This window comes from Lissotriton helveticus, chromosome 3_1, assembly GCF_964261635.1.
Source record: "Lissotriton helveticus chromosome 3_1, aLisHel1.1, whole genome shotgun sequence".
Classification (NCBI taxonomy): domain Eukaryota; kingdom Metazoa; phylum Chordata; class Amphibia; order Caudata; family Salamandridae; genus Lissotriton; species Lissotriton helveticus.
Window position 1 is genome coordinate 1,790,165,567 of NC_136061.1, and position 15,237 is coordinate 1,790,180,803.

Here is a 15,237-nt window from a genome sequence, read left to right on the forward strand (position 1 = left end):
TCAAAAACACTTGCTTTGAGAAAGCTCATAGTCTTACATGTGAAACATGTGTTGGCTTATTCATGTGCATGCATTAAAGAACAATATAATGATTTTTGCAGCCTGTGGAAGGAAGACAATTTTAATTTAATTTTATACTAGGACTATTTCAGCCTTGAGTTTTACAGAGTCATTGATGCAGCTTTTTAGCACATCATACTGCTATCTAAATAGATGAGCAGTGCCAAAGTGGCAGAAAACCTTCTAGGCTGCATCACTATCATAACAGCACCGATGTCCTATGGAACTGGCGACAGCTGCGCTACAAAAATAGCCAACTTTACATTCACATGTGATGTTATGTGTTATGTTATGAGTTATGTTAGACTATCTTTGCATCTGCACATAACACCATGAGAGGCACATGCAAACAAACGGTTTCAAAATGCAACTTCTTTAATAACAATTCTTTCAGATGTATTGGACATCGCTAATTCATCACATTAATTGTAAGAGGAAAACAGAAAAGGTTATTAAACTTCGATGAAAGGAAAAATGCATTCAACATTTAATCACTCTAGTTTTACATCATTACCAAGGCTTTCAATCACTAAAGGCACCACAGAAATAAGTACTATGAGCTGTTTATTGACGGTCGAGAAAGAGACCACAGCCCTTCATGTATGATTCGAGTCCAGCAGAATACAACAGATCTCGAATGTCCCAGGGTTGAGGTGGTGGAAGATTCCAGACAGTGTTCCAGCCATGTTTAGGTCCGAGAAGGAAGTTCCGCGTGCCTTCCTGTGTCGCAGTTGGGGTCTTCCCAGCAGCTCTCCTAGTGGCTCTGTAGAGGTGAATGTTTAGTCTGCTCCCAGGTGTCACCGACAATGCACATTTCATGGGTCTGTCCTTGAGCCTCGTGTAGTGGACATTTCCGGTGACTGTGGACATTTCCGGTGACTGTACGTGTCTCTGACTGTGACGCTGCAGGTGTCTCGAGCAATGAGTGTTTTATGTGACATGAAGTGTCTCAGACAGTAAGTTTTTCATGGGAATCTACAGGTGTCTGAGTCTCAGAAAAGGACAATTCATTTTTTTCTCTCCAGGAGCCTAATACAGGGATCATTTCACGTGACTCCGACTGTGGCAATGTCATGTGTGTCTGCAAGTGTTTCAAACAAAGGTCATTTCTTGTGACTCTCAATCTAACTCAGATCATTTTCGGTAGAGATGATGGGAGAAGTAAATGGAAAATATGGATCGGAAGTGCCGCGGGAATACGACTTTGTTGAAGGAAAGTATTCATTGATCAGGATGTTGAGCGACGGAAGATGTTCTTTGTGGTAGTGTTGTCTAGTCGAAGCCAAGTGTTTTTTGCTGGCGGAGATTTTCAGCAGTGCGGGTAAAGATGGATTGTCTAGACATATTTTTGTTTTCAAAAGTTATTTTTGGCAGATATTGGTGGGTAGTGTATTGTTTAAGGATGAGGATTTTGGTGGGAATTACAGTATCAGACCTATTTGTTAAAGGGCTCGTGGAATGTATGTCTGAATTTCTTTTTTTATGTTTGAGAAACGTTTATTGATAGGGTCTGTACTGGGAGATGCTTGTCAATGGAAGGTGTTTTTGACATGGATTATAGGTATCTTGGAGTTGAAGGAACAATATTGCAGGTAGGTGTTGTGGGTCTATTGTTTTTGATGATGGAAGCTGGTTTTTGGCAGGAGTTTCTTCTTGATGGAACGTTTTTGTGGTTAGGGAACATGTAGAATGAGGGGGGTTCATGCAGAAGAATTGCTTTTTTGATTTTTTTGATGGAATCAGTTTCTCACAGGGTTTTACAGATGGGGGTTAAATGGCCCTTTCTTGGTAATGTGATGCACGGGTAGTGACTACTATGAGTGGAGTCCTGTCCCTGTAAGCTTACTTCCTGTGTGATATGTACAGAAGGGTCTGACTTCATAAATATTGATTGAAACAGGTAAATGTGGATCGGCAGCACTGTGGCTGAAGCCAAGGGAACTAACAAAGGTCCCCCACACCTATACATCTTGAACTCAAATGTAGTTTTCATATATTTTTCATACATTTTGTGCTTCCCCCAGAGTTCCTGGACTTCAAGTAAGATGGCTACCTTTGATTGCTTGGTGTTGTTGGCAATAATGAATAGGCATATATTTCCAGTGGGCATACGTATGATCCATATAGTGTTCATGGAATTATCAGATATGAAGGTGTTTTGTGGATTATCAATGTGGATAACCAGGCTATGGCTGTGAAAAGTACTACATAACAATTTCTCTGCTCTAGTCTGCATGGACCAAGTGAGCCTACACCAAGAGTAAGCTCCCACTCTGTTTCCTAATTCTGTAAAAAGCACCAAGTTCCAGAGCACATATGTGCACATGGCGAAAATGTGTGAATTATTTCCATTTTTAATATGTCATGAGTGGCAATCTCAGCTCCAGGGGTGCCTTATAACCTACGTGAGTGCATTTAGCAAATGCCACTGGTGCAGGTCAAGGATGTGCCCTCCCAGCCATGCTATATTGACAATTTGACATACATTGAGCATCTTGATCAGCACAGGAGGAAGGGGTGATGTCTATTATTGCACCCATCCGAGAGGTTCCCAAACCACTGCTCACCTTTTTGGACATTTACTTCACATGGCACACACTTCTAAACTCTCCACTGCAAACCAACGAACATACTCTCTTTAATGTGCTGGCTTATCATGTAAATCAGAGCATTTGGTATAACATAGTATGCTACAAAACTCCTTGCAGCACAGCAGTCTGATCTGAACAGTCTGCAGCCCTTGATTCAGCAGTCGTAGGACTGAATTTGGTTGGGGGGTCTTTAATGGCAGGCCAGTGGGCAGCACTTCATATGTTTTATTGTAAGGGGGGCAAATGCACATCAGCTGACCGGAGTGGCTATGCACTTGTTGTTTTGTTCTGGCTCTTGGGAGATAGTGTAAAAACATGAACTGTGTGATGTAGTTTTACATATTGGTCTAAGAAATTGAAGTAGGTGTAGGCTTACAATTTATAAGAAAAATCACTCAGTTAAAAAGGGGTCTGTTGTTGTGGACTCGGGGTTTGGAGACTCTGGATAGGTCACTAGAGTTTGCGATTGCTTAGTGACTGTGGTAGTTGTAGTGATTGTTTTTGTGCCATCCTCTACTGGAGCTGTGGTTGTCTTTGTAGTTGTACTTGATGTGACTGGTGTTTGAACAGTATGTAGAGCAGGCATGTCCCATCCCTCAAGGTTATCATTTTCTGTCTCGTTCCATATATGTGAGTGGTCTGATGAATTTCTTGTGTCCACAGTCACAAATGTGTTTATGTTTATGATTGTGGTGAAACACGACCAGGAGCTGATAGTTGTACTTGTGACCAGCCTGGTCATTATTGTTATAATGTTGGTAGTTGTAGTGGTCTCCTGTATGGTGATTGTAGTGATCAGCTTGCCATTGACATTTCCCGTTTCAGTTGTTGTTATGGTTTCAGTTTTGGTTATAGTTTGGGTTTTTGTAACAGTGGGTCCTGGTATTGTTGTGGTCTCGGGTGTGGAAGTTTTGGGTGTAGTAGTCTCGGGTGTGGTAGTCTCAGGTGTGGTAGTCTCCGGTGTGGTAGTCTCGGGTTTGGAAGTCTCGGGTGTGGTATTCTCTGGTGTAGTGTTCTCAGATGTGGAAGTCTCAGGTGTGGTAGTCTCAGGTGTGGTAGTCCCAGGTGTGGTAGTCTCGGGTGTGGAAGTCTCGGGTGTGGTATTCTCTGGTGTAGTGTTCTCGGGTGTGGAAGTCTCAGGTGTGGTAGTCTCGGGTTTTGTAGTCTCAGGTTTGGAAGTCACTGGCGTGGTAGTCTCAGGTGTGGAAGTTTCTGGGTTAGTAGTCCCTGATGTGGTAGTCTCGGGAGTGGTAGTCTCTGGTGTGGAAGTCTCGGGTGTGGAAGTCTCTGGGTTAGTAGTCTCTGGTGTGGTAGTCTTGGGTGTGGTAGTCTCTGGTGTGGAAGTCTCGGGTGTGGAAGTCTTGGGTGTGGAAGAATCAGGTGTGGTTTTCTCTGGTGTGGTGTTCTCGGGTGTGGAAGTCTCGGGTGAGGTAGTCTCGGGTGTTGTAGTCTCAGGTGTGGTAGTCTCGGGCGTGGTAGTCTCGGGTGTGGAAGTCTCGGGTGTGGTATTCTCTGGTGTAGTGTTCTCGGGTGTGGAAGTCTCGGGTGTTGTAGTCTCGGGTGTTGTAGTCTCAGGTGTGGTAGTCTCGGGCGTGGTAGTCTCAGGTGTGGAAGTCTCTGGGTTAGTAGTCTCGGGTGTGGAAGTCTCAGGTGTGGTAGTCTCGGGTGTTGTAGTCTCAGGTGTGGTAGTCTCGGGCATGGTAGTCTCAGGTGTGGAAGTCTCTGGCTTAGTACTTTGTTTTGTGGTAGTCTCGGGTGTGGTAGTCTCGGGTGTGGTAGTCTCAGGTGTGGAAGTCTCGGGTATGGTGGTGGTTGTTGTTGCTGGAGTGGTGGTGGTCGTTGTTGTTGGTGTGATCTCGGGTGTGGAAGTTTTGGGTGTAGTAGTCTCGGGTGTGGTAGTCTCAGGTGTGGTAGTCTCCGGTGTGGTAGTCTCGGGTTTGGAAGTCTCTGGTGTGGTATTCTCTGGTGTAGTGTCCCCAGGTGTGGATGTCTCAGGTGTGGTAGTCTTGGGTGTGGTAATCTCAGGTGTGGTAGTCTCAGGTGTGGTAGTCCCAGGTGTGGTAGTCTCGGGTGTGGAAGTCTCGGGTGTGGTATTCTCTGGTGTAGTGTTCTCCGGTGTGGAAGTCTCAGGTGTGGTAGTCTCGGGTTTTGTAGTCTCAGGTTTGGTAGTCACTGGCGTGGTAGTCTCAGGTGTGGAAGTTTCTGGGTTAGTAGTCTCTGATGTGGTAGTCTTGGGTGTGGTAGTCTCTGGTGTGGAAGTCTCGGGTGTGGAAGTCTCTGGGTTAGTAGTCTCTGGTGTGGTAGTCTTGGGTGTGGTAGTCTCCGGTGTGGAAGTCTCGGGTGTGGAAGTCTTGGGTGTGGAAGAATCAGGTGTGGTTTTCTCTGGTGTGGTGTTCTCGGGTGTGGAAGTCTCGGGTGAGGTAGTCTTGGGTGTTGTAGTCTCAGGTGTAGTAGTCTCGGGCGTGGTAGTCTCAGGTGTGGAAGTCTCTGGGTTAGTAGTCTTGGGTGTGGAAGTCTTGGGTGTGGTAGTCTCGGGTGTGGTAGTCTCGGGTGTTGTAGTCTCAGGTGTGGTAGTCTCGGGCGTGGTAGTCTCAGGTGTGGAAGTCTCTGGCTTAGTACTTTGTGGTGTGGTAGTCTCGGGTGTGGTAGTCTCGGGTGTGGAAGTCTCAGGTGTGGAAGTCTCAGGTATGGTGGTGGTTGTTGTTGCTGGAGTGGTGGTGGTCGTTGTTGTTGGTGTGGTTGTGGTGGTTGTTGTTGGTGTTGTTGTGGTGGTTGTTGTTGGTGTGGTGGTGGTGGTAGTTGTTGTTGGTGTGGTTGTGGTGGTTGTTGTTGGTGTGGTTGTGGTGGTTGTTGTTGGTGTGGTGGTGGTGGTGGTTGTTGTTGGTGTGGTTGTGGTGATTGTTGTTGGTGTGGTGGTGGTGGTTGTTGTTGTGGTGGTGGTTGGCGGAGTCAGTATTGGAGTTTGTGGAGTAATATTTGGATCTGAAAGAAAAACAGAAGATGAATCATAAACTAACGATGACTGTCCAGCATTTCAGATAATAAACACATTTCATTTCCCTGCATTCCTGATTCAAATCTGGATCACAAACAATTTCAGATTTTGCAATTCTTTCAACTATCAACAAGGGCTCTGTATGGAGATATCAATGACTGTGAGGAATTGAAAGCTAAAATATATGTGGAGTAGTGCCTTTATTAGAAAGGACACTGAATTGCAGCCACATTTGAGACTGTAATATTGTGACCACTGACGAACATAGCAATCCGAATTTTTAAAATTGTGGTTAACAATAGCATGTGGATAACAGCCTATAATATTGTGGGCACTGACACATACTTAGACCATAGTCTTCAACATCCTGTCACACATCAATTTCTGAAGCAGAATACTTAATATTCTTGGCACTGAATAACATTTTGAACTGGATATTTAATTTTGTGAGCATTCATTTCCAAACGGATCAGGGTCATTACTATGCTAGCACAGATGATAACTCAAAGTGTCAGCTGGCTGACCTCCTATGTCAGCAACAGGAACACAACACACTTTCACAGGCCTTCCTGCAACTGCCCAGCTGACCAGCACCAACTAGACCTGCCTGATTCCTGCTGCTGGCCTCTGCTTGAGTGAGCGCTGACCCCAAGAGATGCCCCCCAGGTCCTGCACCCTTCACTGACATCAGAGTGTACTCCTTCTGAACTTTAATTGGAGATACCGATGTTTTGGGCTCATCGTGATCATAAAGAGACCTCTTCATGCTGGGTAATGTCTGCCAATCATGGCACCAATGAGAAGCTATAATGGGACCTACATTTTGTGTCAACGGGGACTGTCCGTTACAACCCCCAATGAGGGGCACCAACGAGACATGCATGAACCTGGTCCCTGTATCTGACCTGCACTGAGTCATGGTTGGCCTGAACTTGAGACTTTATCCAGGCCTAGATAACCGCAAGTGGCACTATGTTCTCTATAGTTGTATTTTTATCAACATTTTTAAAAACTCACATTTCAGGTTCTACTGATTAGATGTTTGTCATTCTGGCGTCATTCTATTCATTAAAATGTACTCTATAATTCTAATTTGGCCTTGGACTCCTCTTAAATATTCACTTTATTACTGTTTGAGTGCCCCATAAATACTCTACTCATTGCCTCTGATAAGCTGGACTACTTTTGTACTAAGCCACCAGAGGGTTAAGCACATATCTTTTTAGTGACAATTGTGGTGCACCCTGACAAGGATTGTGTTTATTATTTCAGTGGGGCTCCAACCCCTCTCAACTGATAACTGAATGTTTTCCAGTATGCGGGCATGTACTACTGCCAGAGTGCTTATGTGTGTGATGTGTGTATCCACCACCATGAGTTTAATTTTGGCCCTGGTACGCTACCAGGTGCTCAAATGCCCAGGTCTGTCCTAGGCTATGTGCAGTCCAGGACCTGACCTATGACCTGGAGTGGTGCATCAAGCATACCTTCATAGAGGACCGAGGACTAGCGTCTCTCTCCTAGATTTAGTACTTAAGGTGGAGGTGGCAGCATACATTTATTTTGTGATATCATATAGTGGGACAGACCTTTTTAATCGATGTCAGGAACAATATGGTCTAACAGTCCCTTGTTATAACTGGGGATTCTAGTTAGCAGTGGTATGCACCCTGTCCAAGCAGGAACCACCACTATAATCAAGGTAAGCTAGATACACACTAAAACATAACCTGTGGTAGTTTGGCTCAGAGCAGGCAGGCTTATCTTAAGAGGTAATGTCTAAAGTATTTGTGCTCATGAAAAGAGATACGACATTTAGGGGCCATTCCAGTCGCACAGCAAATATGCTAATGCTGCTTCTATGTAAATGCTTGTCCATTTTACTCCTGTTACATCTACATGTAATTCCAATATTTCAAATGCTTCGTTGGTGCTTTTTTGAAACCTCCTGTAAGGTGTCATGCTGTTTACAATAGCTTCCAATATTCAAGATGTGCCCATCCCGACTCTTTTCAAGAATACAACGAAACATGCATGATTTGTCCAAAGCAATATTCTTTATTATAACCCAATCCATTTTGAGCTAAAATAAGCTTATCTTCAGGGGTACCTGCAAATGACAATTTAAAAAGACGCCATTACTACATTGTCCTTAATAACACATGTATTATAGTCCATGTTTCCCTTATTGCCTAGATTCTGTCACAAAAAGGTGTTACAAAGCATCCCCTACTCTTGCCCTATGAGAATTCTAACAGAAAAATGTCAATTCCCCCTGTGCAAACTCATAATTACCTCCAGTGAACAACTGGAAAACAAATGATTCATCGATCCTATACTTACGCCCCCTACTGTACCTATTCCTCACATGCCTCTTCCTCACTGTAGTACACTCCCTTATCTGCCCTTGCCATCTCCACATGATCTTCACTCTCCCTACCATCACACTAATTCCACCTCCATTCAGACATATTCGCCACTCTTTCGTGCGCACTCCCATCCACATTCCCACTGTCCAATCTCTCCTGACGCATGCATACAGACTCACTTTAGATTCTTAAGCTCTATACCACACGCAACGTGCTCCAACCACCCTGTTTCAAAATCATCACATACCTGCCAAAAATACGATCCTCTTTCACCTCGACATCCACCTCCAAGAGAGTTTTGTCTTCACCACGTAACCCCGTTTTAAACTGTAAATCCGAAAACACACCCTTCCCTGATGTAGAGAGCCACCTAGGCTTTCTCATAAAATGTTGCAGTTCAAACGTACTCCTACACCCCTCGGGGCGGGCTTGTCCCGAGCGTATGAATAAGGGGACCGGAGACCGCTCGTGGTCTTCCGGCTGAGAGCATAATTGCAGTTGTCATAGTGTATTCATTAGGGCATCTGAGGCCCATACGACCTGGGCCCCGCCACGCTACATTGGCAACGAGGCCGGTCGCACCTCACATGTGCCTGCCTACCTTCGGCGCCATCAGTCGGAGAGCACGCGGTGTCCACTCGTGTTTGCCGGGCTCTCAAAGGTGCCAAGTGAAGAGTGTGATGGAGACCGCGGAGCCCACCCGCATTGCTCCGTGTGGCCCGGTGTACGAGACCGCTGTGGTGCCTGCTGTCTGCTGCAGCCGCTGTGCTCCACCTGCTTGAGCCCGCCCACGCGCTTCCCTGACCATCGGGAACGTGTTCAGCCGGCGGGGCTTGCTGGTGTGCTGATCGCCAAGGGGGTGAGTGCTTGCTGCCCCACCCGCACGCCGCTCCTCACATGCGGCAGTCTCTGGCCCTGCCTCCCCACTGGGCAGATACCGCGGGAGGCCTACAGGCCTGGATTCCTGCGCGTCTGCCTAGGAGCAGCGAGGCCCTGAGTCTGGGGCTGCCCCAACAAGCCTTTGCTGCTCCAGCTCCTCGGCTGAGGGGCCCTGAGTGACCACGCACGAGGGAAGCCTCTGGGAGAGTGCTCCTGTTACCAAAGAAGGAGAAAAGAAGTCAAAGAATGAAAACAAGCACTGGCAACTGAAATTGGAGAGGAAAGAGGCACAGAGTCTGCAGGAAGGAAAGGAATGCGCTGCTGGGACAACAGGCAGTCATTGCAGGATCATGCCACCAAGGGGACAAGCCTGCTCACGCTTTGCCACCCACACAGAGGTGCATGCAAACAAATATTGTGCCCCACCAACAGGCACAAGTAGCCACGGCATCGTCAAACAAAGGAAAGAAAACAAGCCAGTGCCAAGACGCACACCCTTGAGCCGCTCACCAGCGCGCAAGCCGCGCCCCTGCGCCCACGCACTCATGCCCTGCTGCGATGAGCAACACTACGCCGGCAACAGGAGCTGCCATCCAGCAAGATGGAGGGCGCAATTCGTAGGTCGCTGCCAATCCTCCACCTCTAGTGCATATCCACACTGCAGTCGAACCACTACCCCAGTTCAATGAGGCCGCGGACCCCGCAACGGCTGTGCCAAGATGGAAGGCCTGGGTCGGACGGCTCAACCACTACTTCAAGCGGACCCGTGAAACTGATGGGACAGTCAAGAGGTCACTCCCCATCTACTACGGTAGTGCGGAGATCTATGATTGTTCGAGACACTACCCAATACCGGAACCGATGATGAATATGAGGCCGCGCTCAACAGACACTTCGACCCACAGCTCAATCATGACTTTGAGAAGTTCAAGTTTAAGAGGGCGTGGCAGACCGAGACCGAATCCGTGGACCAGATCATTCTAGGATGCCGCTCAAAGCTCCTGAGGAAGCTAATCCTCTGGAAACCTGGGATCGCGCTGGGCAGAGGAGATGGAAGTCACCCTGCACACACCGGTCGCCGCATTGCTGGTGCCCAGGCACCCACCAATCAAGGAGGAAAAGGTGGACGCCATCCAGAGATGCCCCCGACGCCTCGCCAGGCTCCTAGACCCCCACCAGGTGGACCGTGTCGATACTGTGGTGAGGATCACCCCGCAATGGCTGTCTGCAGGCCGCATGGAAAGACAAGCTTTGGCTGCGGAAGGCTAAACCATTACACCAGATTGTGCCACAGGGAGAAGTTCCAGTCGACCATGTCAAGGCACAGAAACTTGTCCCAGCGCGTTCGCCAAATCTCCCTTGAAGACCCACCGCCAGTTCCGGATAACCAGCCCCAGGAGGGACAACCCATGTATAAGGATGAAGACGACGACAAAGTATTCGTGGTGTCATATGTCAGCCGGACGTGAACTCGTCGAAGGCCGCCTCCCTTGTGCTCTGTCTCCATCGAAGGCACTGACGTAAGAACCCTCATCAACACTGGGACCTCAATCAATGTGATGGACTACAACCAATATGATCGCTTATGACCGTGACCTCCTCTTGCACCATCCACTACAAGGATCTACACGTACGGAGGGACGGACCCGCCCCCTCTCCGGGGTATCATTCAGACCACAGTCTCAAGTGGGAATTACTCCACTGAAGCAAAGTTCCACATCACGGAGGGTAAGAAGGGGACCGTGGAGAAGTGTGGCTCACTGGTTAGAAGCGGCAGAGCCTGAAGCAGAGGTCGGCCCGGGACCAGGGTTCAATTCCCGACGCGGCAGGGTCTTGGGTCAATGTCCGCGGACTCGATAATTCTCGCTTAGGAGCCTAAGCTAACCATGGGTCCCACTCTGCAACTTCTGGGCAATAGCTTGCTTAATCTCCACAACGGCCCCAGCAACACCGGGGATGCCTGGCTTCACCTTGGGGTGCCCTCTCACAGGGAAAGCCAGGACGGGTTCCCCAGCGGTATACAGCGCCAGGACACCACGTAACGAGGTAACAGTGCGCTTTACAAGTATACATACATACATACATACATACATACCGTGCTCTGCTGCCACACGGCCGAAGACCTCGGGATTGTCTTCTTCGCCAATCAATTTCACGAGTTCTATGTGGAGGCAATGTTAGAGGAGATTACGGCGCTCTTCAAAGGACAGGGGAAACTCAAAGGCAAAAGCTTCAAGCTCCACATTGACCCTTCTGTGCGACCAGTGGCCCTCAGGCACCGTCGGGTGCCCTTCAACTTACGCCCGCAAGTGGAGGAGGATCTAAGGAAGCTCGATGAGCTAGGGGTAATCGAAAAAGTGTCTGGGCCTAACCCGTGGGTGTCCCCGCTGGTCGTGGCACCCAAGCCCAAGCAACCAGGAGCCATTCGACTCTGTGTCGATATGCGACAACCGAATACAGCGGTGAAGAGGGAACACCACTGTGGAAAATTAGTACGGTTTGGTAAACATTATCTGCGCCATCTTGCCTTTTTCCCCGGATGCCACACTTTTTGTTGTGCGCACCCGCCATTTTAGGTGCCTCGATCAGAACCGCCCTCTGCACACCACTGGCCCCCAGCATGGCCCTTCGTCTTCACAAAGCCCGCACGCTGGCAAACCCCCCGCCTGCACATGCCTCGGGTCATAAACCCCTCTCCAGCGCAGCTCTGCCTCAGAACCCCATCCTGTTCCCAACGCGACACCTCCCCTCATTCCTTTCATGGTCCCAGGCCCTTTGATACAAACCCCCTTTCCTGTGTGCCCGTTTGTCTTCCTCTTTCCCAGGCCGACACCTAGCTCTGCCGATACTGTTTATTGCCCCTCCCCGTACAGTAGAAAGCTTCCCTCATCAAAGGACCCCCGAGTTGATCAAAGCCCCCACCCTATGAGATCCGATCAAACCCCCACATTCCGTGAATCGGCGGAATGTCCAGCTGCGCGATAATCATCACCTGTTATGACCGGGGTGGGGACTTCAACTGTAAATGTGTGTGGGAACGGGCCTGTAGGGGAGATTCAGAGGATGTCCTTTCATACTTCAAAGCATTACAAGACTGTGTTACCTGCAATAAAATTCATTTAACTGTGTATAAGAGGCCAGGCCTCAGAGATGCGGTTAGAGCACCTCGTGACGATACTGGCTGTCTGAACAGATGTGTTCTCCTCCGGAGAGAATAAACCTTGTTTCCTGCCTTCCAGTCTCCAGCGCCTGCCTCTTCATTGATTAATATTTTGTGTGGGTTAAAGAGGCGATACCGCCGGGCAAATATTGATTGTCCATTGACCTTAGTTTTAACAATTGGCGTCCCAAGCGTGGGGCCCATCAGTGACTCGTGGATCCAGTGGGAGAGGTCCTGACGACAGAGTGAACGACTGCAACGATCGGGAGAGCTCTTGCCCAATAGACCCTCGTCTGGCAGCCGATCATCCGAACTTCACTGGCTCCGAACAGACCTCTCTCGAGTGATCTACGGTCCTGACTGGGAACCATCAGGAGTGCCGCGAGGAATACGAGGAAAGGAGGATGATCGGGCGCTGGATTCGGAAGATAAGAAACTGTCCATACGGTCCGGGTAAGGTCGTGTAGACACGACGAATTGCGAAATAGTTGTTTAATTGTTCAGAAAATACTAGTATTACTCTTTGTTGACCTATTTGGAGATTCACTGTCTGCAAACGGAGAAACAGTAGGCTCTTTCTCTTTTCAAACAGTGAAGGATAAGTAACGCAGCCAGCGTGCCTATCTTTCTCCCCCACTGATTGATTATTTATTCACGAATTGTTTTCGGGAGATTCCCTCTCCCACACTGATTAACTGTTTTTTTGACCCCGAGCTACTGTTCGCGGATTGTTTTCTGGAGATTCTCTGTCTACAAACAGGAAAGAACAGGTTCCCCTTTGCAGATAGTGAAAGGGTAGAGGACGCAGACCTTTGCGGATCTACTTATTCTCCCCACTGGTCGTTTATTTATTGTTTTGATATTGGTTCATGAGGTATTCACTGCCTGCAAACAATGTAGAATAGAAATATTCTGTCTAGTCTTTGCACGCAGTGATAAGATAGGCAGTGCTGACTTTTTGTCCTCTTCGCGAGCCGTCATGTCTGTCTTCTCCCCACTGGTCGATAGTTGGTTCAGCCCGGACCGTTTATTAGAGGTGGATCATCTAGCTCCGCTGGAAGGCACCCCTAATAAAGACATGTTCATAAACTATGGATTAGTTACCATAGCCTATAGTAAACTGTGGCACAGGTATACCAAAGAAAATCAAGAGAAACAGTGGCCACTGATAGGATCCTTCGATCTTGATAAAATAGAAACGTTAGAAATAGCCCTTCGTAATAATAAGACAACGCCTATTATGCTCGACAGTCTCGGTATGTGGCGCAAAGAAGCAATGCAACGAAAGAAAAGAGACGAGGACAGAGTAGGTAAAGGAATATATCGACAGGACAACCCCAGGACACAACGACCCGAAAGTAATCCCCCGACACTGCGCACAGGGCGACCAGACTTAGGGCAAAACCAATGTGCTTTTTGTAAATATGCCGGGCACTGGAAAGCCCAATGTCCGACTCTACTGAACGAGAGTAGGAGCAGAGGGCCGACAGGAATAACAGGCCGGCAGAAAGGGAAAAGGCGCGAGACAAAGATGAATCAGACTGACATGGACAGGCCAGATAGAACCACCACGTTCGATTATGCCCGATGGCACAGATTTCGCCAGGCCGATTTCAGCGACATGTTCGAGTCCTCATAGATCAAACAACGCTAAGACGGGAAACCCAGTCTAGCTCTAAATTAACCACGACAAACCCCGAATAAAGCAAAAAGAATAATGTACACACGTGATCAAGCATTCTTACGTTTAGCCAAGTAGGGAAAAGTTTAGGGTATTTCGAGGTAAGGGTTACACAAGTATCCTCCGCCGAGAGGACTAGGGATATTGCCAATGTTTGAAAACCTACTACCTCCTTTTTCCGCATCCTTATAGGCCTATAACTAAAAGCTGCCCCATTGCTCCCCAATTGACACCAACGGTTTGTCTCAGCCTGGAAACGTACTTGCTAAAGTGACTCGAAAAAAAAAAAAAAAAACCCTGTGAACATTAGCCCGACTAGGTTAGTTCATGACCAGTCGCCAAAGGCGTAAGTGCGTACAATCAAAGCCACCAGAAAAAGGCAGCCAACGAATAAAAAGATAAGAAACAGGTAAAAAGAACTCAGAACAATAAGTATGCGCAGCATACAGAAAAAGATAATTATGGTCAATAACTGTTTTATGTTTGTCTTGGGTCTTTGTATATAATACTTGTACTGTCTCCCCGTCTGAGTTTGTGTGTACGTGATGCATGAATCTACGTCATTCCTCTGCCTGTGTATCCGTGTTACTTAACTTCTGTTAACAGAAGCTTTAGCATGAAACAACCTGGAAAGAAAGGAATGGGAAAACGAAATCAGTAGGCCACTGGTGAACATGAACTTTTATTTAACATAACGAGCAAGAAACAATAACAATACGTAATAATAACACCTATTAATGCCCTAACAACAGGAAACGTTAGAAACAAGAACGGTAAACTGTAGAAAATGAAAGTCAGCAGAACATCCGCCCCCCCCCCACTCTGGAAACTTCCAAGGAGGGGCAGGGTTGCGGCTACGCCCAGCCGGCAGCAACCCATATAAGGCGGGTCCTGCTGCCAACAGTCGGCCAGGAAATCGTAACATAGGGTGGAGCCGGAGGAGAGACAGGGGCCAGCGGGACCCAGCCAGGGGATCGCCTTGACCACACTGAGAGTTGTAGGGGGGGGAATGTCTATGTCCTCGACCCTTCTCTCTCTCTCCCAGTCCGGCCGCGGTGGCACGTGATAGTTGCAGATAGTCCCGCCACATGCTCCCCCGGTCCGGCCACCAATGGCCGGGGACTGGGGCCAACTGGATCCGGCTGCAGCCGATGAGCCAAGGAACCCGTTCATGGGGCCAGAGCAAGGGGCGTCCGGCCGACATCCACCGGAAGCCCGGCCCAGAGACGGACGGGACATTTCTTTCTTTTCTCCTCCGTAATGGCAGCTGCAACACGCCAGGCGCCACTTCTTTCTTGAATAATGGCTGCGACAACTCTGGGGGGGGGATGTCTTGTACATACCTCCGCGAAAATTAGTCCAGGTCGGGCTGGGAGGGAGAGGCGACGCGGACGAGCCTCTCCCACCTCCACGGATAGGAGGCTTCCCAGCCCCAGTCCGGCCATCACAAATACCTCTGCAGAAATTTGTCCAGGTTGGGCTGGGAGGGAGAGGCGACGCGG

General features: G+C 48.3%; 1 protein-coding gene across 1 annotated transcript in view; it reads right to left on the bottom strand.

Annotated features, from left to right (window-relative positions):
• Positions 1-1,200: 1,200 nt before the first annotated feature.
• Positions 1,201-15,237, bottom strand: part of LOC144823813 (uncharacterized) — a 135,889-nt gene continuing 121,852 nt past the window's right edge. The window contains exon 3 of the mRNA XM_078682668.1: positions 1,201-5,633. Coding sequence (XP_078538794.1) covers positions 3,043-5,633 — 2,591 coding nt within the window. The 3' untranslated portion in view covers positions 1,201-3,042. The remainder of the gene's footprint in view (positions 5,634-15,237) is intronic.